Genomic DNA, 24,294 nt, shown 5'->3' with positions numbered 1-24,294 from the left:
CATACAAATTATCACTTCTGTAGCATTTAAAAAAAATAAAACATTAATGCTGTCACATTTTTAAACATATCATGCCACATTTTGTACTAATTACACATCTGTAACATTTTTGAACAAATCATGGCCTCTGCCACATATTAGTACAAATTATCACTTCTGTAACATGAAGAAATCATCAACTCTGTTACATTTTTAAACAAATCATGTCACATGTACTTATTACACACCTGTAACACAAATCATCACATCTGTCAACTTTCTGAACAAATCATTTTTCACATTTTTGTTAAACAACAATATTAGAGTTTAGAGTCGTCATGATGTTTGAAAAGAAAATCTGTAAACCCCTTATTGGTTTGGAAAGGTCTGTTAGTGGAAAGTCACAAGCGTACTGTAATCTGGGGTATAACTTGACACTGCAACTCTGATTGAGTATTGTAATGCATCAATAAGGCGCGTTCTGTGTTTGTTCTTGATAATGTTCATGTCAGAAACGGTTGATTCACCGAGATAGGTTGAGCCACACAAGGCAAGATGATATATTATGACTTTTTAACGATTTTTTTTTTTTTTTTTTTACATACTACACAATTACCTTGTAATTAAAAAAAGGTATGGCATGCTATTATCTTTTTTATGATGTACTATACCATGAGGGTTTTTAATGACATTTTTATGACATACTGAACCATGACTCTTTTATGAATTTTTATGACATACTATATACTATGACTTTTTAATTAACTTTTTTTGTGACATACTATAGTATGACAATAACAATACAAAAAAAACCAACTGTATATATATTGTTATTGCGTACTATACTTTGGCCTTTGATTAACTTTTTTATGACATACCATACTATGATTTTCTATGGCGTAATATACTAGACTTTTTACAACATACTATGGCTTTTTTAGGATTTTTTATGACATATTATACTATGACTTTTTTATTATTCTTTATTTTTACTATAAGTTTTTATGTATGATTTTATGACATACTATAATTTTTTTATGATATATACTATTCTATGACTTTTTAATGACTATATTGTTTTTTCAGCACTCCCACACACCTGTTTTTACAGAGCAGTAAACAAACAATGGAATGGTTTAAATATTTAACATTCATCCATCTGTGAAACTGGCGACCTCGTGTGTTGCTGTTGGCAGGTGTGCTACATTTTCTGGCTTTGGCTGTCACTGTTGACCTGACCTGAACACACATGGTTCACAGGCGCTGGGAAACTCCACACTTGATGGGTTTCCAAGGCATCTGATCTTGTGAAAAGAGAGATACACATTACTTCCTGTAAAATGGTGCCACCATACCCTGCTGCTGTGACTTGTCAGGACATATCCACTCTATTAGTTGTAACATGAGGCCATCTGAAAAAGTGGTTGTTTAACAAAGACTTTAATTAAAACAGCACGGTTGTAATGGCTACAGGAAGTGTTAGCATACATACTCCATGATTTACTTTCAGGTTTATTTAGAAGAAGAAGGTATACTTTATTTATCCTTTAAGGGGAAAAAAGTGTTTAATTCTGTTGTTTATATACAGGATAGCACCATGAGCCGTGTGCCTTGCTCAAGGGCACATTGGCAGTAACCAGGAGGTGAACTGACACTTCTCCAGCTACCAGTCCACACTCCGTACTTGGTACTTGAACCGGGACCCTCTGGTTCCCGAGCCAATCTTATGAAGACACACATACAAAGATCCTTATAAAATATGATGTTTTCTTATAAATTAAACTACCCAACAGTAAATACAAGTACAGCTGAAACAATAAGTCGATTGGATGGATCAACAGAAAATTAATTGGCAACTATTTTGATGGTCAGCCAGAAAAAGTCCTTTTTCATGCAAAAACATGTCATGGTTCCATCTTCACGATAGCTACTTTACTTTATGAAGTTTGGATTAGCCTATTGGTTAGACAAAACAAGCATTGTGAAGATGTTACTGTGGGCTCGGGGTAATTGTGACAGCATTTCTCACCATTTGAAAGAGAAAATAATCACCAGACTAATCCTTAATAATAATAATAATAATAATAATAATAATAATTAGTTGCAGTTTTATACAAACAGTTAAAAATTAATTCAACCTCAACCAATATAACAGTAAAATCCAGCTTTTACATTAATGCATGAGTGATATAATATATAATAATGTATAATACTATAACAGTCACAGGGGACATTGTTCTTCCTTTTTACTTTTAATACTTTCAAGTACATTTTCCTGATATGCTTACATACTTTTAGTAATATTTTCATTGTGGTATTAGGACCTTTATTGTAGGATCTGAATATTTCCTCGACCACTGATACCCGTTACAAACTGCAGGCATTCACCTCAACTTTCAACTGTGTGATGAGCAGAGATGTCTGTTGGTTTGTGGAGACTCTGGGGAAAACTGAGCAGACAGGATGAGTCATGTGTGGTGGAAATGATCAAATATAGAAATAATGATGTAAAGAGATTTAATCAGGGAGCTTGTTTGATTTTTAAGCTCAAACGTATGAAGGTGGAGGCTTAATTTTCCGTTGCATCACTCAGATGAAGTCACTAAAAAAGAAGCTTTCACTGGAGTCCCACCCACTCTCTGTCAGGTGAGCACAACTGTTTATCAAGCACTTATTGCTTAGTCGCACACATTATGGTAAATAATCCGAGGTGGAAGCAGTATTCAGCTCTTGTACTTTAGTAAAAGTAGCATTACCATGGTGTAGAAATACTCCTTTTAAGTAAAAATACTGCACTCAAATTTTAACTTACGTAAAATTACAAAAGTATTAGCATCAAAATATACTTAAAGTATCAAAAAGTAAAAAAAGTATGCACAATGCTCCATTCCAGAATAATGTATATTATATTATTGGATCATAATAACTGATTAATTAATATGCACATCACTTTAATGTTGCAGTTGGTAAAGGCAGGGCTACTTTTATTTAATTTAGCCTATATACTGCTGGGTAGCTTTTGAATTCCCCGCAGGGATCAATAAAGTCTCATCATATCATAATCTATAATAATACATCCTAATATATCAAATATATGTAGTGGAGTAAAGTAGAGTATTTGCCTCTGTCATTTAGAGGCAAATACTTCCAATAGTTTAGACATTTCTCTCAAATGCACAAATGTCAACCTCATGGTGGCGCTAGAGGAAAATTCAGGGAATCATCAAAGTAATTTGGTCTCATCGTTTGGGAACAATGAATGCCTGCACCAAATAACATGACAATCAATCCAGTAGTTGTTGAGATATTTTAGTCTAGACCAAAGTGCTGGAATTACCTACATTGCTATCCCTAAAGTTAAACGATAACTTAGTTTGATACACCTATAAAAAAAGAAAAATCAATATCTGGCCAAAGGTGGACAGTACAGGGGATTGGTAAGAAGGCAACTACCATGATAAATATTTACACAAGTAAAGATAACATCAGAGAGAAATGATCTGCAACAGGAGACAGCAGATTGAAGTTATTGGCTAATGATTGTTACCATCAGGTAAATTTACCTGATGAAGGCCTGGGACCGAAACGTTGTATTTTTCTAAATAAATTATTGCTTGCATAATGGTCAGTGTGCGGGATTTTCTCTCAACAATTTTTGATCTGTTACCTTTGATCATATCCTACGCACCTGCCCGACTAAAGAGGTGTGCAAAAAAAGTTTTCTCGCATTGGCTAATGATTAAAAAAAATTTAAAAATGTGACACAGACAGCTCATACATGGGCCATAGTTCATGGATGGCACTTTCAGACAAACTAATCTTTGCGACCCGATTTAAAATGAAAAGAATTTGGTCAAACAAGCCTTATTTATCTCAGGGGTATAAGGACGAAGCAGCCAGATGTTCGTCTTAAATTTGTCTTCTGGCAGAGAAAAATTACCAGACGTGGCACTTGGTTTGTTTTGGATGATTTGCTAATTGTTTGCACTACGTATAGGAAGGGGGTAATTCCACAAAGAGGTTGTATCTATATATGGAGTAAATATTTCTGTTTACAGGTGCAAGGTATCATTTTTTTTCTTCTTGTTGCCAGGTTACAACACCCACGGGAGTCCCCACACCCATAGGGACTCCCCATCTTACCATAATAGCTGCAACCACAAAGCCACAACATCAATACAACTGTCCCAGATCGGACTACAAGTGTTGAAAGCGAAACCAGGCAAGAAACGGTTGTTTTTATGTTTTCGTAAACCTCTTCTCAGTCTTTTTTTTTTTCTTCTTTCCATTTTGCAACTCAAGCACCATATAAGGAGCTTAGCTGCATCAGTGTGTCTTCATGGACAGACGTGTGGTTTATTACAACACTTGTTATGCTGTTCTTGGCCAGGTCGCTGTTGCAAATGAGAACCTGTTCTCAACGGCCTACTGGTTAAATAACGGTGAACTAAAAAAAAATACAAAATAGTTTTGATGACAGTACTACTTATCATGTTTAACAAGGAAATGCTAAGAAAAGAAATAAAACATAGTATTTTCATAGTTGTAACATATTTAACTGCAGTTTTATGGGCTTGATTGATTTCTGGAGTTCTTAAGTTGTAACTTGATTTGAATAAAACAAAGTAGGCTTCATAAATCAAACAATGTCTCACTCTATTAAATGTTTCAACTTTACTCATTTAAAGCATTCTGGTTCCATCTACTGGTGACAAACAAGCATAACATGTCCTGGGTTTACAGTAGGAACTGTTTACATTCTTGCAGAGAGCGCATGAAAAGTACCAATACCACTTATTAAGAGTCCATAGAATATGGGTGTATCATTTTAAAATGTAAAGTATCACCTTAGCCACACACTTCCTGATTTGAAAGGTTTCTGGGTGGGTTATTTTACTATTATGTCCTCTGTTCTAGGGGTAAATCTCCAACCTTGCCCTCTGATTGCTATATTTGGGATTCCTGACCCCTCACTTGCACTTAACCCTACACAAAAGGACATTATAGCTTTCACATCCTTACTAGCAAGACGTCCCTTTTTGTTACATTGGAAGTCTGCTAAATATCCTTCTATCTCCCAGTGGCTCAAAGATATCATGTATTTTTTCCGTTTTTGAACGGATTAAACAGCTCCAGCTTCGTATTTACCGTACAAACGTAAGAAGATCAATCTTCTTATCTAACTCTCAGCTAACAAGCAAAATAAGCATATTACTCAAAATGTCAATATTACTAAAAAAGACCTAAAATGATGTAGTGAATTATATAATTATTTAATAATTACTGGAGAACAGATGAGCAGAAACAAGGTTTAGGAAAAAAGGGGAATCTTTTATTTTTTTTAGACATCCTGTACAAGGGCCTGATATCACAGCTGGTCGGGGAGTATTTACACCGACGGAGGCTTTTTTCCTTCATTCTTAAAATGCCGTCAATTTTTGGATCTTAAATGCAAGGGGGGAAATAAATAAGAATTACTCCAACATGACCTCGTCCCTTGTGGTCTTTTATCTTTGTTTCCCTCCCAGAAGGAAATACAAGTTGAAACTACAGGAAGTTCTCCCGGGTGAAATAGTTTAAGAAACTTTGTGATTTCCACCACAATCTGCAGAAGCTTGACAGTTCAACCTACGTCTGAAAAGCTGCCTCTGTTGTCACTTATTCTCTATGAGGTGTGGCTCCGAGAGCTTTTGGACGTGCAGCTCCTTCACCAGCTCCTCCACACAGGCCTTAAACAGAGGCTCCGGCTCCTGAGAGACAAGAGGAAGAACGAAACAGGGTCAGAACCAAGTGATAACCAAACCTAATGATTACTGATTTGTAATGAAAGTCTTTTAATTGAAAATTGAATATATTTGCACTCTGTCTTTCCCATTTCCTATAAACCTTGCGGCCTGCAATAGAGGTGCATTAGCTCTACTACTTTGTTTCTGTGAGGTAAAGTGGCTGAAACAAGGGCTGAATGAGGGGCGAGCTTCAGGCAGGTGTGTTTGAGGATTTTGTTACCTTGTGCTCCAGCTGCCTCTGTTTCTCCACGGCCTCCTCCAGACTCAGACCCAACCACTCTGCCTCCTCCTCTGGGATCTCAAACTGCTGCTTTGACAGAAGGAAGCATAAAATGTCATTTGTTATTAATGACAACTCTTTCTCTTGTACAGTAGCTGGTAAAAATCAGGGTTAGTTTTAATCACTCAGTGGACTTGAACACATCCCATCTACCTTGTATTTGTTGTAGACCTTCTCTCTCTTGACAGGGTCGGAGGGGTAAAGCTCTGTGTTTCTGTGTGCCAGGCGAAGCAACATGGCCCTCTTCAGGTCCATCCCCAGCTTGGAGTTCAGGTCTTCCTTTGATGTCTGATAGAGTTGGATAATTACAAATCATAAAAAAAGCCAGACGGAATTTTTTTTTTATTTTATCACACAGGAGGTAGCGCTCTCTTACGCTGAGAATATAGGAGTCGAAACCAAAGGCAGCATCGATGAGGTCCAGAGTGCGTGCTGTGACTGTGATGGTGAACTTGTGATCGAGGATCTCGCTATACAACTCTCTCTTGAACAGCTGTGGTTTCCATGTCTTCTTCAGACGAGTCGACATCTATGTAAAAAGACAATTTAGAAATGTACACAGCTAATGTATCCAGCTACGTCTCTAACATTTTGCAATTAATTAAAAAAAAACTTGAGCTACATATTTACATTCAGTACAGCTGGATTTTGTAAACACACAACTTATAATGTACTTTAAGTGATTTCTATGACAGGGCTGTTGAGTGTGTCCACTCGACAATCCCATTTAGTCCAATGAAAAATACAAAAGTGTAATAAACAGAGTGGAAACTTATTTAACCTTGTAATGTATTTTTTATGAATGAATTATAATGTTCTTAATGTGAAGAGAGGGGAGTTGACAGCAAGCAAAGGGTGACATGCTAACAAAGCCCAAGCTGGATATTAATCTACAGCAGCTGGAAGCTTATACTGTGTGTATTATGGTATAATCAAGTAATGTCAACACACTGTACTAGAACTAAAAAAAGACAATGATCTTCCTGGAGACTCACTTTGTCATTATTGGCGTATCGGAAGCCTGATATCCAGCCCTCTCCTCCCCAAAGGCCGTCCTGGGAGCTTGGAGGGTAGTAGATGGGTATCGGGACATCCTGCACTCGTTCCTTCTGCCTGGTCGTTGGGTTGGCTCGGTACTGGACTCCCAGAGGTCTCCAATGGACAGGTCTGGGATCTTTCTGCTCAAGGGATTTAATGTAGTGTTTGGGGAGACGAGCGTAGATGCCCTGCTTCAGTTTTAGAGCCTCCCAGATTTTGGGGGAGTATTTGTGTAAAGGCATAACGGACTATCTTTAAAAGTTAAATCTGAAAGATAGAATAAGGAAAATGTCAGGTTGAAACATGTTACTTAGTGAAACCAATAAGAAAACCAATAGTTCCCTGCACAGCATTATAAATGTTGAAGGCAAAGCAATCAAATAAAATAATAAGAGAAGACTTGCTGCAAGTGAATAACTGACTTAGTTGACAGAACATAATCAATTTCAAGGTACGGTTTATAGTCACAGATTTACAAATAATAATGGTTTTCTGATTTTCTCAGTTCCTACAGTTTGTCCTAGTAAGTAATGAGTTCTAGGTATGTAGGTAACAATTACATTCATCATTGATAATCTGTCTATTTCTTTTTTGACAACATAAGCGTTTGGTCTATAAAGTGTCAGGCAGTAAAAAAATACCCCACATGTGCCCAGTGACATCTTCAATGGCTTGTTTTGTCTTTCTTAAAAGGTGGAAGCACTGAGTGTTTTGGATTTTACTTGATAAACTTAAATGATTATTATTCAACATAAAATGTTACCCTATTGAACACCCCACAAACAAAAAATCCCCTGCCCATTTTGCCCAGATTCCCAGTAACCAACCAGTGTTTCTACACTGGAATACTGCTCTGCTGCAGAGACTGTTAAAGACCCAATGTAAGCGTCATATGATATCTGATGAAATACTAAAAGGGGTTTAAAACTAAATTTTGACACAGGTCCTCAAGGTGAAAATTAAGGAGCAACCTCAGGGATCTTACCATGTCAGGTTTTATTGTGAGGCATTTAAATTAATTCCTAATTAATCAAATCACCACAAAGTAATTGCCACACACATGACCTGGGGCACCTGATGGTCTTATGACAATAATACAGCCTAAAAAAATCACTCTGAACTTGTGTTTTGGTATTTGTCAATATATCTTAAAGTGAAGATATAAACAGACAAAGAAATTTAAAAAATTAATAATTAACGTTAATTGAAATAGAAACGTTAGTTAATTACAGCCATGCTACAGTTTGGGACAATTAAAAGCTACTCTGACATGATAAGTGACAAGTTACTTTTAGAACTAAATAAATAGCGTTGCTAACGTTAGTTAGCAGGACGCTAACTGGCACAGACCAACAACACAGTTATACATCGAAACAAGGCCTCTACTAGTCTAATATACCGTCGAGAGCTCGTTCATATGTCTGTCTTACCGGGTAAAAAGAAAACAATTAACTCCACCAAGTAGAATGTGAGTTTTTAATCTAGGTTAGCCCAAAACTAGGCAGGCAAGGACATCATGCACAATCTCCACCGCACAAGCAGATTTCCGCATTGGTTGGCCCGCCTACACCAAAAAGGAGAATGATTGGATAGCGGCCGGGAATTTTCGGAGATTATTGGCTTGCACAAGCTGTCAATCGGTGTTGTTTTCCGGGCAAAGCGGATGTAGAAAATAAATTCACAATAAATTCTCCTTGCACAGTAACCACCACAGTGGTTATAGATTGAACACATATGTATATGGATTGAACATGTATTATCAATATCATATATATACTTTATATACATTTTGCAAATTGTTCTATCATTCATTTTGTGTATTTATTTTCGTGACTACTATGTTTAATTTTATCACATTATATTATAATATATTAACTAGACACTAACTATTTTTTTCTCTTTTTGAAAAAAACCAAATTCCCTGCTCTATGTTCACAGTAAGAAATTATTTAAAATAAAGATATTAAGGAAAAATTTTGATTTATTTAATTTCCTATTAATATTCTTATTTCCTATTAATGTGTTCATCATATTCATCACTTATTCATTTCTCATTTTGGAGGATGCATTATGTGAGCAGCATTTTAAAGTTGTCGAGGTAAAGATGATTACACAACTTTAGTTAGTTTAACATGTAGCCTACTAATTATGCTTTTTTTTTTTATAAGAAAATCATGTTTGGATATACAATCTCAAATGAACCTATGAGCCTACTATAAATGAAAAAGAGCGAATACAAAATGTGATGCTGTTCCTTTTAACAATTTTGAACTTTTATTGTCAAACAAGGATAGAGCTTGAGAGGAAGTAGGTTCGTGAGGTAGTAAGGGAATTTTTACGGTTTGTAAATTGTGTAAAACGTAAAAATGGAAAACGACTGGTGTTCAGAATGTGACACTTCAGCCAAATGTTAACATATCACTCCTTAGGAAGTCTACAGCTCACGTCATGTACGCTTAAATCATGTGAGATAATAAGTCAATATTTGCTTCACCAAAGGGATTTCAAAGACGGGAACTCACGGTTCCTCGCCCGAAAGGTGGAATTGAACCACTCTGCAGTTATGCAGCTACAGGTTTGAAGCCTGCACCCCGGACCACCGAGGATCATCCGGGCACTTCAAATATGTCTGTCAGATGTATATAAAGCTCATACCAGCGAGAGTCTCCTGAGTCAGGGTGTCACCATAATAACTCTAACGTTGGTTTGTATTTCTTACAACGAGCTTGTGTACACAAAGTATAATCAGGTCCCGGATGCCCTAAAACATGTTTACGTCAAATAAACACACAAACAAGGGAAACATTTGTCTGTGCTGTGCTGTGTTATGCAAAGCAGGCGCATTGTGATTGGCTGTCTGAAAATAAAAAGGTGGAGCCACATGGTGTCGTCACAGGTAATAAATAGAGGAAATATACACAAACAGAAATCCATTTTTGACATTTCATAGCAGGAAAGATACAGATGTAACTGTGTCTATAATAATAATGAACATTATTAATGGCTGCAGTCCATTTAAGGTGTGCCAGTTGTTATGCTGAGCCTTCTGCCTTTGGTGCTTTTCCTGCCGTGCCATGAAAAAGCCCTCTGTGTGATCTCTCAGCCTCACATTGCCTATATATACTGCTATATGTAGACACAAGACACTTTTATGAACACTACACATTACACACTTGCATGTCAAATTTAAATATGCAAAGTAGGTAGGAACTATAGCTGTCAGATAAATGTAGTGGTGTAGAAAGTACAATATTAGTGGAGTAGAAGTAACATAGCAAAGTAGCATAAAACACAAACACTTCAGTAAAGCATAAGTACCTTTAACTTGCATTTAAGTACAGTACATGAATGTACCACCACTGGGTGTATTACTTTTTGTATATGCACATGCATACAGTATTAAATGACTCATCTATTTGCATTTGTTCTTGTAATTGTGTTGCTGTGACACAATAATCAATACATTTTATATATAATCTTGAAATGAAAATAGACACATTTTAGTATAATTATTTGTTTTATTTCAATACATACAAAAGGTTCAGGTACAAATGAAGCAACACAAAAAAATGCCTTTATTTTGACAGAATTTCACTTGATATTGCTTAAAATTCTTTGGTGCAGCACCATATTAATGTCACAAAACTAACAGAACATTTACATATAATGTGCAGGCAATGTTTTGGAGATTACACATTCAAATCTGTTCATTCACCTCTACCTTTACATTCATTAATTACTTTTTCTCCAGGGTTTTCAGTCAGAGGAAGGTGTTCTCAATGACCAGTGTCTGGGGCTCTTCCTTTGTTTCCTCAGCTGGTGGTGCCAGCATGCTCCTGGTCTCCTCCTCTAACCGAGAGCAGCACATATTCCTAGCGCAGGCCTTTCCACAAGCGAGGCTGCAGGTCAGAAAAGGAGGCAGGGAGGGGTCCACTCTGTGCACGACAGGTGAGGCGTCCCCCTCACTGCCTGCAGAGGACCCAGAACAGGAGGCAAACTCTGGCTGAACGGTGCAGCAGCTCACTCCTACACTCTGCAGCACCTTCGTGACCCCCGACATCAGATCAGCACACCTGGACATGTGTGAAATGATATAGAGTTTTTAATCTGGACAAAAACACATTTATGATAACCAGCCAGAAACAGCCCCTAGAATATATAAAATTAATTTGAGTATGATTGGATTGGACCCCCTATCGCCTGATGTGAGCTGGGACTGGCTCCAACCCCCTTGTGATAATGCTCAGGATGAGAGGCTATATATACATAAAGTAATGGATGAATTTGCTGTGTCTCATCCCAACTGTCATTTTTTTAAACCGATACTTATTACAGATAACCCTAGCTCCATGAGCTTTAGCTAACGTTGAGCTTTACCCACAGTAACAGTACACTAATTTAGAACGGCAAACAAATACGTTTCATAGGTGTCCAATTATACTGTTTGATTACAAAAATTAAATCCATACCTTCCAGCCAATCAGAATTGAGAATTCCTCAATGGCCATGGTATAAACAGTTAGAACCACCAGGTACAAAAATCTAACTTTTCCACTTCACCTGTGCACTGGAAACCCAGCATGGCAGTGTACATGTACAGAGGCCACCATGAATGATTCAGTTAACTGCCAGACGTGGAGGTCGTGCACAGCCTGCACCCCAGGGACACTCATAATCCTCCGCCCGAGGTCTGACACACAAATGTGTGGAGGTGTGGCCTGTAGCAGCAGCAAGCCGTACCTGTGCACCTGAAGAGATTTACCAGTAAAACGACATGTCAGTAAGGGGTTTGGATGTTTTTATGCTTCATGCCTGCTGTGACACAAATTGCCCTCTGGGACAAATAATAAATTGATTGATTGATCGATACAGCTGCAGCAAATTGTTGTTATGAGTGGGTTGAACTCTTAATGTGGTCTTCATTAGAACTTCAGCTAAATGCTCAAAAGCAAAATTGTAACTAAATGGTATGACATAAACACACAGAGCCTGACCTGTGGCGCAGCTGTGGAAATCAGCGTAATCACAGCCAGCAGGGAGAGGCCAGGATCCAGGTAAACCAGGAGGCCACAGGTTCCAGAGCTGTGCAGGCATTGCGGGCTGACCAGCAGCATCACCAGGCCGATGATCAGAGCCAGAAAGGAGGTACAAAGGCCCTGAATGACGAGGACGAACGACAGGAGACTGACTGGACACTTGCTGCTTGGTACCGTCCTCTCAATGTGATGTGATGACTTGCAGACTGGGGAGGCACTAGATGCATTTTGACTGTCTGAAGAGGGAGAAAACATGATCTTCAGGTATGTGATTAAATCAAAAATTTCAACTTTGTTAACGTTTTTAACGACAATCATTGAACGTTGATGAGCAAAACAATACAAACACCAACAATATATGTAAAAATTGTAATTTCCCCTGCAAAAAAACACCTCACCCATACCAAATAGGCAATTTCATTTAGTCACATATGGCAAAACAAAATATTTACATATGTTCGTTGAATTCAAATGTTTTTTTTCTTCATGTGACTCTTTCTTTTACGGGACACTAAAGTGAGAAAGGTGACAGTCCAAAAAGCTAAACTTTCTTACCAAGATGTCCCATGCAGGTGTTGTCTTTGGAACTCTCCGTGATGTCATGTGAACAACTCTCACACTTGCAAGCCTTCACAACTGCAACACCGCTGGCTACGTCACAGTCCCTGCTGTCCTGTGTAGCTGCTGCATGCAGGTGGACTCCTGGCTGCTGTCGTGGTGTTTGAGAGTCAGGGACGCTGGAGGTTCCTGGGTTACAGAGGACAAGCGCCCCATTGTGGAGTGAGTCATCCATGGCCGATTGGACATGGCTAACGTCATCCAGGACTCGCCCCGGCTCAGCCTGGCCTTTGGTTTTCTCTGCAGCCAAGACTGTGGGAGTCGAACAGAGGAATGAAAAACAAACATGGACACTGTTTGATGTTCCTTACTTGGCAGCTACTTCAAAGTAAAAATCTGTCAGAACAATATAATCACCTGGACAGGCACACTAATTCTTCTGTAGTAAAAGATTATGATTACATAATGCCAGTGTAAGTATGTGCTTTCAAATGACATGACTAACTTGGTGAGACAGAGAGTGGGGCTCTGCAGTTGTACTTTATGCTTCATGCATCATTGTGAGCTGCCACAAATTCCACATTCTCCTAAATGCAAACATTTTAGCCACCAGAATTGCAGTAACTAGTCTTACACGACATTAGACTTTAAGGTCCTTAAGTACAGTGGAAAGTGTGGTCAACAATTTATTATTGTATCTCAGATTAGATTGATCACATTTATATTGTTAACCAGTTGAAACTGGATGTCATGCGATCAGACTCCAGTTGTAAAAATCCCATTAGGATCTATACCACTCCCATGTAGCCTATATGGTAAATGTGAAACTACAGCTAGCATCCTGTTAGCTTCGCATCAAGAGTAGAAACTGGAGGGAGGATAAACACAAGCCACAACCTGGCAACCCAAATGTTCTCATGAATGGCTTATAACTAATCTAAAAAGCATTTGTAAGTGATTTATTGACTATTAATAAAACTATTAGTTACAGCATTTATAAAGAGCCCTTATTAGAAAATGACAACACACATATTGTTATACTTTATATGCATGCATCAGTTCTCAAAGTGAACATGTGATCTGTAAGTAGGCCTAATGTTACCTTTGTGGTTTTCTTCAAAGTGAGATTCAGGCTCTGTCTGCCCGCTTGCCCCAGCTCTCTCATCCTGCAGCTGAACCCAGTTCAGCCAGACCACCAGCATCTTATGGAGCACGCTGAAAGCTCCAACCACCACAAGCAGCAGGGGGCGCTGCACTGGCTGTGGTTCCAGGGAAAAATTGCTGATTTCCATGAAGTAGGAGAGACACAGAGAGGTCAGGAGGAGAGTGGAGATGAAAGCCCCCACAGGCTGTATCCTGCTGCGGGTGTAGGACACACCACAGTCTGAAGACCCACCAGTCTGGGTCCCAGGTTGAGATTTGATGGATGACACTGCAGGCAGGGTGGAGGGAAGTGCTGCTGAGGAGGAGGAGGAAGCATGTGGAGGAGATGCAGAGGAGTCCAAAGTAGAGATTGGAGGTTTTATGATGCTTGCTGCTTGAGGAGGACGAAGAGCCATGCGCAAGAGGATGAAGAGTGTGTGGAAACCATCCACCAGGGTGATAAGGGATTTGCACAGCTGACTGATGGTGACCTCGCACACCAGCAGCAAGATGGTCACTCCCAGCATGCACCCATGTAGCACCCTCATATCTGCAACTGAGAGCGCACACTAGAACTCTTCGTACATTCAAACACAAGCGCGCACGCACACACACGCGCACACACACACACACACAAACACACACACACACACACTCACTCACTCACTCACTCACTCACTCACTCACTCACTCACTCACTCACTCACTCACTCACTCACTCACTCACTCACTCACTCACTCACTTCTTCTAACAACCTCCATGCTCTACATTAAGCTCATTATTTATTTTATTTAAAAAAACATGGATGTAAATGAGATTTAAACACAAATTTCCATTTTCTCCCCTCTTGTCACTTTCTAGTTCTGTTATTAACCACACCAGCATGCCACAGCATGACTCATAATTCACTACTGTACAATTTTGAGGTACTTGTATTTTACTTAAGTATTTCCATTTCCTGCAACTTTATACATCAAGTCTGCATCAATTCAGAGGCAAATACTGTACTTTTTACTCTTACATTCATGTGATGACTTCAGCTAAAAGTTAGTTTGCAGATGACATGATGTATTATAGGTGAAGATAAAGCTTTATTGATCTTGGGGAAATTCACAAAGTACCCAGCAATTTAGAAAGTAATTCAAATTAGCCTCCTCTTATCAGCTGCAACATTAAACCGATGTACAAATTAATGCATCAATAATTATAATCCAGCAATGATATATATTATTCTGAAATGAACCATAATGAATACTTTTATTTAAATTTGAATGCATGGCTTTTACTTGTAAAAGACTATTTCTTCACCGTGGTATTACTACTTTTACTTAAACAAAAGATCTGAGTACTTCTTCCACCAGTGACTGTAAGTCATGAATAAACCAGCATGTACATGTAACACACAGCAATCTATTTGCACAAGCGACACTTAGAAATCAAAGTTAAAGACAAATGCAACAAATGTAGACAATCTACGCATTTTCTTTTCAGTCTAAAGTTGAATTACCCCGGAAAAGTGGACGACCCTCGGCCAGCAATCAAAGACAAGTTGAGTTCTTGGATGTGATCTGTGTGCCGCAATCAGAAAAATGTCATTCATCGTGCTCACCATCTCTCCCTGACTGTGTCCCACCACACTCCTCCTTTGCTGTAATCACAGTCATGTGAGCTGGGGAGGAGGGGGTGGTGGGATATCTTCCTTTCCTCAGTCATCCCTGTTTGCATTCCCTCCTCAGCTCGTTGGTGGGAGAATACCTTGAGTGGACGAATACACAGCCCACCCACCCTTCACACACTCTGAGCAGATCCAGTGAAGCTAATTTGCACTAATTCAGTGTGCCGCTGCACTGCATGCAGCATTGGCACAAATGTTTTTTGAGTTTTTTTTGTCAAGGAGGGCAGGCGATGCAGCACCCAGTATGTTACAGTGAGAATTATACACCCTCTGATTAAAAAAAAGGTAAAAAAAACAATTATTACAATTATTAAAAACAAAGCAAAAATGAAGTGTGTTATGAGTTATGAGCTCTTCTGTCTGTGGGAGGTTTCCAGTCACCTTCCATGTTAGAGATTATTTTCCTACAGTCTGTGTTATTTTCATAGCTACTGTGATGCCTGTTGTTGCATCCAGTCTTCCGAGAGCAAGAGAGAAGTAAAGGCTGCCTGTCTTTTTTGGATCTACTAAGGTAGTAGAAGGTAGAAGTTTAGTCAGTAAAATATCGACATAATTACCAATCTGCTGCTTTCATCTCAGTTTTTGGCATTTTATTTAGGATTTATTTTAGTCTGGTTTATTTGCAGCAGTTTCTAACTGCCCTCCAAACTAAGAAATGGTTACCAATGAGTTGTTATATTTTGGCATGCTGGTTTTGGTTGATTGTAAAATTGTTGCAAATATTAAGGGTAAAATTCACGATTACAATTCATGTATTCCTTGTCTATTATTGAGATAACATTCAATGAATTGCAAGATAATTGCGTTGGCATATTCCCTTGTCTTAGAAGCAGTGTGTAGTTTTACCTTTATCTAGTAAAGATATTTAAAAATCATTAAAATAAAACGTATAATAACCATAATAAATCAAACAAGAAAATATTATTTGATGGTGTATTAGCACAAACACTGGATACAAGAAGAACCAGATAGCCTGGCTCTGTCCAAAGGTAACAAGCACCTCTAAAGTGCGTTAATTAAAACTTATCACATCTAGTTTAGTTTAGTGAGCTTTAGAGGTGCTGGTAGGTGGATTTTGGAAGAAGCTGTTTCTCCCCGTCTCCATCTTTTATGCTAAGCTGTAGCTTTATATTTATCGTACAAACAAGATGGTGTCAATTTTCTCATCTAACTCTCGGCAAAAAAGCAAATAGGCATATTTCCCCATAAATTCCCAAAAATGGTTCATTTAAAAGCTATTGGGTTTTGTCTATTTTTGCATTTGTTAGCTCTTTCAAGCTCTGTCGAAGGTGGTGCACCCTCTTTGTCCCCCTCTTAGCACTCATGAACCCACAGATGATGCTGCAGTCCCATCAGCCCCTGCTCATGTGTGCCCATGTGCAGGGGTCTGTTGCAGTCCACTGGACTGCGAATCAACAGGCCAGATATGGGCTGACACCACGGATAAATCCCTACTGTTCTATCAGCATGCCAGCACATTCCTGAGGCACGGCTAAGCCCAAGGAGAGACCCAGCGAGGAAGCATTTGATCACTTGCCACTGTCCCCTAACAGAGAGAGAGAGGCCACAGCAGTTTGGCAAAACCTTTAAGCACCCTCAAAGCTGAAACAAAGTTTTTAGTTATGAAGCTCTGCCTGCTTCTTTATCTTTGGAGAATTTCTTTAAAGCTATCATGATTGTTTTTTTGTGGGCACTCGGAGGCAGCGGAACAATCTGAAAACACAACATTGACATATCATAACCTTATAAAGTTATGTCAAACATGTTAGCAAACACTTGCTTATTCACACATCCAACAGACATGGAGCCACTTCTGATGTTGCTTTGAGAGCGTTTTATGTATATTTACTATTATTGGATTATTATTCATGCATTATCATTTTATCAGTATGTTATCTTGCTTGAGCTTCTTAAAGTGCAGACACTTTGCTGCTTGCTCCTGCCTCTGCTTGCATATTTCTTTTTTTTATTGAACACTGACAGATTTACATTTCATGACAGTTTCAAATGAAGGTACAATAATCCATCATACAATACAAAGCAGGAATGCACATACATAGACATACAGTTAGACAATAAAGATCTATTCTCCCCAAGCCAACCCATAGAGCCCTACTGTTATTGTACTCAGACAATCAGACCCCAAGTCAGTTGTAAATGGACCCCAGACTTTATGAAACTGAAACGGTTCCTCTCTCAGATAGAAGCTAAGGGCTTCGAGGGGCATAAACTCCAGTACACTGCATATCCACTGGGCAACGCTAGGGGGTTCCTCTGACACCCATTTCAATAAAATACATCTTCTAGCACAGAAGAGCAGCATTTTAAGACGTTTTAGCTGATTAGAAGGAATATCTGGAGGATGGTCTATACCAAGAATAGAGAATAAGGGAGAGATGTTCAGTGCCTGTCCTATTATGTCATTAATTTCTTTACGAACAGCTTCCCAAAATTTGTGAATATGTACACAGTCCAATACACAGTGGACATATGAACTTTCCTCAATCTTACACTTAACGCAAAACTTTGATAAGTCCGGGTTCATTCTGTTCCTCTTGAGTGGAGTGATATGTAGTCTGTGATTAATCCGAAATTGCAGTTCCTTGGCCTTATGAGTGGTGAGACACTAGCTGCGGGCTGAGCGCAGCATATCAGTCATCTCATGAACAGCCCAGGCAATATAATGATGTAGGCTAGTTTCTACAGACACAGACTGCTGCGTGATAAACATACAAAGTATTTCCGCAGGCTATGGCAACACACATTGACATATATAAAATGGACCAACAGATCCCGTTGCCCTGGACGGAGACCAGTGAAGGATATTAGAAGCAATTTTCCGGTGAGCGCTGAGCGTTACTGCGCAGCCTCCAAATGAGCTTGAAAACGTAGATGTGAGGTGAGCAACCTGTCTGAAAGTTGTAAGTCTTCTGGTAGCTGTGCCAAGAGAAATCTCAATCATTCCCAATCTTGCAGAGACTGAGAGCGTAGGTATATGTAAGGAGATAACATAGGCACAGGCTAATTATTGCTAACTAAAATGCTAGTTAACATTACTAATTAAACTTAAACAGCTAAGTGAGTCGAAACTGCAAGCTTCTCCTGTACTATACGGTAATTTCTCTACTGTGCGACAGTAAGTCGCTTGGTTATGACACAATCGTTTCATATTTTTACAAAAACGCCTCCTACGGAGCCATAATGTGAAGTACAAGGTAATGGAGAATTTTATACAGTGTTGTTGTTGTGAACAATGGACAAATAGAGTCTTTAAACGCTTCAGATGTAAACTTATTCGCTGTCAAAGTGGCGCCAAAATGAATGGCAGTCAATGGAATGCTAACGGGAGGTGATGGCTTGTTAGCATCAAAATGGCGCCATAGAAGGTACGGGTTCCGAGGAGAAGCTTACCCCCTTGGCAACACACAGCAACACAGTATCCCAAGCAGGGCCTGAAGTTAACTTTTTTTGACCACCAGCCACGGTGGCCAATGACTTTTTACCAGCCAGTATTTTTTCTAGGAACCTTACCAAAAAAGCTCAGGATGCTGCAAATGTTGGTATAATATGAAAATGGCTGGTGGGTTTAAGACAAAAAATAATTTATTGAATGAATCGAATATGAGCATATCTGTCACTGTCAGTGGCTTGTTTATCTTGACATTGTTAGTTAATTTCCTATCCTGGCCTGACACACACACACACACACACACACACACACACACACACACACACACACACACACACACACACACACACACACACACACACATCTGAATCTGAATCACGTCTGAATCACTCAATTCTCATTGGCTACCTGCCAATCAGGTAGATTGACAGGGTTACCCGCCAATTGCAAAATTCACCCGCATTTGGCTGGTGGTCGGGTGTTAATTTCATGCCCTGATCCCAAGCCACTTCTACATCAATAAGCAACAATTAGAAACATATTGGGAATAGCATTATCAATAGCATTAATCACATCGAGTATCAATGTCACTGCCGTGCTCTCTCCTAGTTTCTGCATCGTTTGTCGTTGTGGCTTTCAGCAGCGGAGCGATTGTTTGGGCAAAGAAAGTCTCTACGTCTTCAGGCATGTCAAAACCTTCTCGCTTACCTTGAAAAGTCACCTGTAGCTTTGCAGTGGGTAGCAGGCCATACCGTACACCAGGGAGATCCTTCATCTTCGCTTTAAAGGAATACGCCACTGTTTGTTGAAATAGGGTTATTCACCGTCTCCTCTATATTTATATAGGTGGGCAAATGAATGGTTCTGCGGCCAGCGCAAAGTCAGTGTTCCTGGGTTGCTGGACAACCAAATGCTGCTGCCCTGACTGAGCTCCGCGGGGCTCGGCGGGCCGTGACTTTACGCCGGCCGCAGAGCCCCGCGGGCTGCCGATATCTCTGTGCCCGAGTAGCAGTGCTTCGGCTGTAGCCTACTTCCACCCAATATAGTCCCAAGTAAATATCTACCTAGGAAATCGTCTAGTCTTAATCTGTGTTGTATCTGCATTGCTATTTTTACTCGTTGTGAATACGCAGGCCACAAGAAGTAATTAGGTTTTGATTTTGTTGTTGTTGGGTCACTTTTACTCACGACATGCTAACGGCAACAAAGGATTCCATTCGTTACGCTAAGCTAAGCTAGTGGTGGCGGCGCCGGACTAAGACAATGCATGCACTGAGACAAAAATGCGTTTGCAAACCTACGGCGAATAATCCTATTTCAACAAACGGTGGCGTATTCCTTTAACATCCTTGAAAGCAGCCCTCTGACGAGCAACGTCTGGAGGTCAATCCTGAAAAATATGCACCCTGTGCTTGCGAAAATACAGCTTGCCCTTCTCCCGTGATAGTTGAAGTATTTCACGTCTGACCTGGTTGTGATGCACCCGCACGATGATCGGCCGGGGGGGTCACTTGGGGTTTAGGCACCAGGCTTCTACGAGCCTGATCACAGATGGGCAGTTGATTTGGCTGGATGGGCATTCCCAGGGTCTCGCTGAAAAAGTCCTCCATAAATGCTGTCACCTGTGGTCCCTCAGTATCCTCCGGGATGCCTATCACTCGTAGGTTTTGGCGGCGGCCCAGATCCTCTAGCCTCTCATATAGGGTAGCATTGTGCTTAGCCAGTTTGGCACAGAGGCTTTCCAAAATCAACATCTCTCTGCGAGGTTTCAACATCTTCCAGGCGGCCCCCAATTGATAGTACAGTTGATTGCAGAGTGTTAATAGAAGTGTGAGTTTCTTCTCTGAACTTTTCAATTAGGCTAATCACGTAGGTTCAGGATAGTCATCCTTGTTAGCGCTCCCTACATTGCCACCGTTGCTTTTACTCGGAGTTCCACGGTCAGGGGTGTTTCTCTTTGACTTAGGCATTTCACAAGAAATATGCAATGTTATAATAAGCCTATTATGACGAATCTGCAGTCACAAAATATAAAGTTTGCATAAAATTATTGTCGAAAGTTTGAGGCGCAGGTCTGGGACACGTCTACTCTCTATCCATGCTCAGCAGCGCCCCCTTGCTTGCATATTTCTGCTGATAATCTTGCTTTTCCTCTGTGAGAAACTATAAGCAGCGGCTCCTGGTGAAACGGAGCCCACACACAATAAGGGGCACACCCTGGACTTGATTATCTCCAAGGGTCTGAACATTTCCAAGGTTGTGGTGACTGATGTTGCTCTCTCTCTGCTTTTTTTGATAGCGCTGCAAACCCTTGGTGTTCTCTCAATGAGCTTCATGAGGTAGTCACCTGAAATGGTTTTCACTTCACAGGTGTGCTTTGTCAGGGTTAATTAGTGGAATTTTTTCCCTTATTAATAAAAAAGCAAAGGGTGGCTACTTTGAGGAATCTAAAATATAAGACATGTTTTCAGTTATTTCACACTTTTTTGTTAAGTACATCATTCCATATGTGTTCATTCATAGTTTTGATGCCTTCAGTGAGAATCTACAATGTAAATAGTCATGAAAATAAAAAAGGAAACGCATTGGAGGAGAAGGTGTGTCCAAACTTTTGGCCTGTACTGTACATGCTTCCACTCACTCAGATTATGGAAAACAACAAAATAAGTTACCATAGTTATGCGGACGACACACAAATTTACATAACCTTATCGCCAGGGGACTATAGTCCAAAACGAAAACTGACTAAGTGCATTGAACAAATTAACGACTGGATGTGCCAGAACTTTCTTGAATTAAATGAAGAAATACTGAGGTGGGTGTTTTTGGAGTAAAAGAGGAATGATTAAAAGTCAGCGCTCAGCTTCAAACGACAATGTTAAAAACAACAGACAAAGCCAGAAATCTTGGTGTAGTCATGGACTCAGACCTGAATTTCAACAGCCACACTAAGACAATTACAAAGTCAGCCTATTATCACCTTAAGAATATATCAAGGGTTAAAGGACTTATGTCTCAGCAGGATTTGGAAAAACTTGTCCATGCTTTTATCTTCAGTAGACTTGACTACTGTAACGGTGTCTTTACAGGTCTCCCTAAAAAAAATCAATCAGACAGCTGCAGCTGATTCAGAACGCTGCTGCTCGAGTCCTCACTAAGACCAAGAAAGTGGATCACTTCTTCATCAAATGTACATACAATACACATAACACAACATACAAATATATAGTATACAGTACAATTTACAATAGTGCAAAAGGGCAGGTAGCAGCGCATACGTTGTAGTTGTATTAACCTCTTTGAAACTACCATAAGCCGCTGAGAGGCTGGGAGCAATCAACACCTGTATGACGCACCGTTTGAATAATCCAGTTCAACTCTGGGATATGCGCTTAGTGTCCAGTCCAAAACAAGAATAAGCAAAAATGACAAAATCCAGTTACACATGAAAATGAACGTGTGAAAGTAAACGTGGATGCGGTGAAATTTGCGTTTGCGGTCAACAGAAATTGTAAGAACCCAAACTCACCTCCTCTCTATCTTCCGTCATGCAGGTGCACCGTTGTAGAGTATTTAGACAATGATTATTGTCAGACCAACCCCTGTTGTTTGTGCAATATTTGTATTCTTCTCTAAATGTTTTTATAGTAAGTGCTTTTTTGCACTTCGTCTTTTTTATTATTTGTATTTTGTTTTATATATTTGTATATAATTCCTTTCTCCCTGTTGTTTCTTGTGAGTAGTAACTGTTGTAGGCTTGTCCCAAGAGTTTCATTTGTCTAGTTCCTGTGCAGATTTAAAATAAATTACTTTGAACCTTTGAAACCAGGACACAATGTTGTGTATAACTAGTTAATGTTTATTGAAATACCTTATCCTGGTCCAGTTTGACTCCCTGCTGAGAACAAGCATGAATTATGAAATAAAGTCCAGTTTCTTCTTACCTTAGTCTGTTGATATAACAAAATAATTCACAGAAAAAAAACTTTACATTGACCGATTCTTCAACCAGTGAGGTGCTTAATCACGTTTTATATTAATGTTGACAGAGACAGTGCCTCAGGAGTTTCTCTGAAAGTTTGATGAGTCATGAAAAACAGAGAACAGGAGGCCAACAGAACATTATGAAATATTTAATTTCAACCAGAATTTTACAATAACTCCAACCAATACAACCCAAACCCTGTGGTGCTCCTGGTGGAGTTTAAGAACCCAGACGCTCAACAGTGTCACAAAGTTTCTGTGCACTGAACAGAAAAACTACAAAAAACACACAACAGCAAACTACAATCACTGTATGGCAGGTTTGTGTGTGTGTGTGTGTGTGTGTGTGTGTGTGTGTGTGTGTGTGTGTGTGTGTGTGTGTGAATAGACCTTGATTCAACTCACTGTGATACAAGACCCTTTTCTTTTGCAGTATGGATATTTTGAGAGTTTATAAATTTCTCCAGGATTGCACAACATTCTTGTACGGCTCACACTAACCAATAATGTCAAGAGGAAGGAAAAAAAAGAGTCAATTTTCACTTTAAAGAGAGGGGGTAAGACAATCTGAGTAGAAAATAAAGGTCCCTTTATAAATTACATTTTCTGTGGTGGTGATACTGTATGTTACAGATAGGTTTGGACTGGGGAACTTTAACACATATCTGTGATAAATGGGGTTGAAATGTATTAAAGAAAACTTAACAGTTACACAGCATGAATATATACAATGTTTAAAAATCTATTCAACAAAAGGGTTGCATGCATTTAGACCAGTGGTTCCCAACTACTGGTCTAAATGCATGCAAGTTGGATCCTTTAGCCATGAAATGATTAAAGGAATAGTTTAACATTTTGGGAGATACAAATTTGCTGTCTTATAGAGACTTGAGATGAGAAGATCAACACCGCTCTCATATCTGTACACTAAATATGAAGCTACCTTGGACAGTTAGCTCAACATGAAGACTGGAAACAGCTAGCCTGGCCTAGTTTTACCCGGTAGGCAATTTGTTAATGTTTAACCGGGGACCGGGTCCGGCTTTGGGATTTATCAGTGCACAGCACAGTTAGGCTACGGATATTACAGAGCCATGGTCGAGGTCATAGATTCTAATTTGCACCAACCTCAGTCAGATGAAGGATTAATGTGTCAGGCAGATTAGACTAACATATTCAACTAAACAACCCCTCCACTCTCTCTGCAACTAGGCGATGGCAGGTCAAAGGGGCTTGTTTTTTGGTCATTTTTGTAACAAGGGTGATGGCATCCCCCCTCACATCACGTACTTGTTTTACCATGTCTGGCCTCCGGGACTATGTTTTTTTATCAACATAATGACGAAACATTAATAAACGAATGGGATGCATTGGTTTTCCTCGGTTTATACATTTCTCTTCAAAA

At 39.4% G+C, this 24,294-nt stretch overlaps 2 protein-coding genes and 1 non-coding gene across 8 annotated transcripts; all 3 read right to left on the bottom strand.

The window, feature by feature from the left end:
- Window positions 1–5,289: 5,289 nt before the first annotated feature.
- mrpl28 (mitochondrial ribosomal protein L28) lies at window positions 5,290–8,657 on the bottom strand. 3 transcript variants are annotated; one of them, XM_039792236.1, is made up of 7 exons: window positions 8,514–8,657; window positions 7,041–7,350; window positions 6,422–6,574; window positions 6,199–6,333; window positions 5,986–6,075; window positions 5,612–5,729; window positions 5,290–5,423 (listed from the first exon to the last, which is right to left on the bottom strand). In XM_039792236.1, exons 2-6 carry the CDS (start codon window positions 7,323–7,325, stop codon window positions 5,634–5,636), a joined length of 759 nt encoding a protein of 252 aa, XP_039648170.1. In that variant the 5' UTR covers window positions 7,326–7,350; window positions 8,514–8,657; the 3' UTR covers window positions 5,290–5,423; window positions 5,612–5,633. The 3 variants fall into 3 exon arrangements, with proteins under 3 accessions (XP_039648170.1, XP_039648161.1, XP_039648179.1); XM_039792227.1 differs by having other exon boundaries at window positions 5,290–5,729; XM_039792245.1 differs by having other exon boundaries at window positions 5,290–5,729; window positions 5,986–6,072.
- Window positions 8,658–9,612: 955 nt separating this feature from the next.
- trnastop-uca lies at window positions 9,613–9,699 on the bottom strand. The gene has a single exon. It is a non-coding gene; the product is annotated as a tRNA-Sec (tRNA).
- An 888-nt stretch (window positions 9,700–10,587) lies between these two features.
- LOC120554092 (zinc transporter 1) lies at window positions 10,588–22,585 on the bottom strand. 4 transcript variants are annotated; one of them, XM_039792713.1, is made up of 6 exons: window positions 22,435–22,585; window positions 13,780–14,376; window positions 12,675–12,989; window positions 12,078–12,355; window positions 11,644–11,831; window positions 10,588–11,156 (listed from the first exon to the last, which is right to left on the bottom strand). In XM_039792713.1, exons 2-6 carry the CDS (start codon window positions 14,366–14,368, stop codon window positions 10,844–10,846), a joined length of 1,683 nt encoding a protein of 560 aa, XP_039648647.1. In that variant the 5' UTR covers window positions 14,369–14,376; window positions 22,435–22,585; the 3' UTR covers window positions 10,588–10,843. The 4 variants fall into 4 exon arrangements, with proteins under 4 accessions (XP_039648647.1, XP_039648662.1, XP_039648656.1 ...); XM_039792728.1 differs by having other exon boundaries at window positions 13,780–14,370; XM_039792722.1 differs by lacking the exon at window positions 22,435–22,585 and adding an exon at window positions 15,329–16,368 and having other exon boundaries at window positions 13,780–14,370.
- Between the last annotated feature and the right edge of the window lie 1,709 nt (window positions 22,586–24,294).

This window comes from Perca fluviatilis, chromosome 2, assembly GCF_010015445.1.
Source record: "Perca fluviatilis chromosome 2, GENO_Pfluv_1.0, whole genome shotgun sequence".
In the NCBI taxonomy this organism is placed as follows: domain Eukaryota; kingdom Metazoa; phylum Chordata; class Actinopteri; order Perciformes; family Percidae; genus Perca; species Perca fluviatilis.
The sequence above is the reverse complement of the archived record's forward strand: the minus strand, read 5'-3'. Positions and strand labels throughout refer to the sequence as shown.

What these genes read in the sequence shown, in the direction of transcription:
- mrpl28 (XM_039792227.1), bottom strand. Translation starts at nt 7,325, where the DNA reads ATGCCTTTACACAAATACTCCCCCAAAATCTGGGAGGCTCTAAAACTG. An exon ending in TCGACTCCTATATTCTCAGC is followed by an intron (nt 6,334 to 6,421) that starts GTAAGAGAGCGC and finishes CAACTCTATCAG; the next exon opens with ACATCAAAGGAAGACCTGAA. An exon ending in AGAGGCAGCTGGAGCACAAG is followed by an intron (nt 5,730 to 5,985) that starts GTAACAAAATCC and finishes CTTGTCTCTCAG; the next exon opens with GAGCCGGAGCCTCTGTTTAA.
- LOC120554092 (XM_039792713.1), bottom strand. Translation starts at nt 14,368, where the DNA reads ATGAGGGTGCTACATGGGTGCATGCTGGGAGTGACCATCTTGCTGCTG. An exon ending in CTTTGAAGAAAACCACAAAG is followed by an intron (nt 12,990 to 13,779) that starts GTAACATTAGGC and finishes CGACTCCCACAG; the next exon opens with TCTTGGCTGCAGAGAAAACC. An exon ending in TTTCCACAGCTGCGCCACAG is followed by an intron (nt 11,832 to 12,077) that starts GTCAGGCTCTGT and finishes AAATCTCTTCAG; the next exon opens with GTGCACAGGTACGGCTTGCT.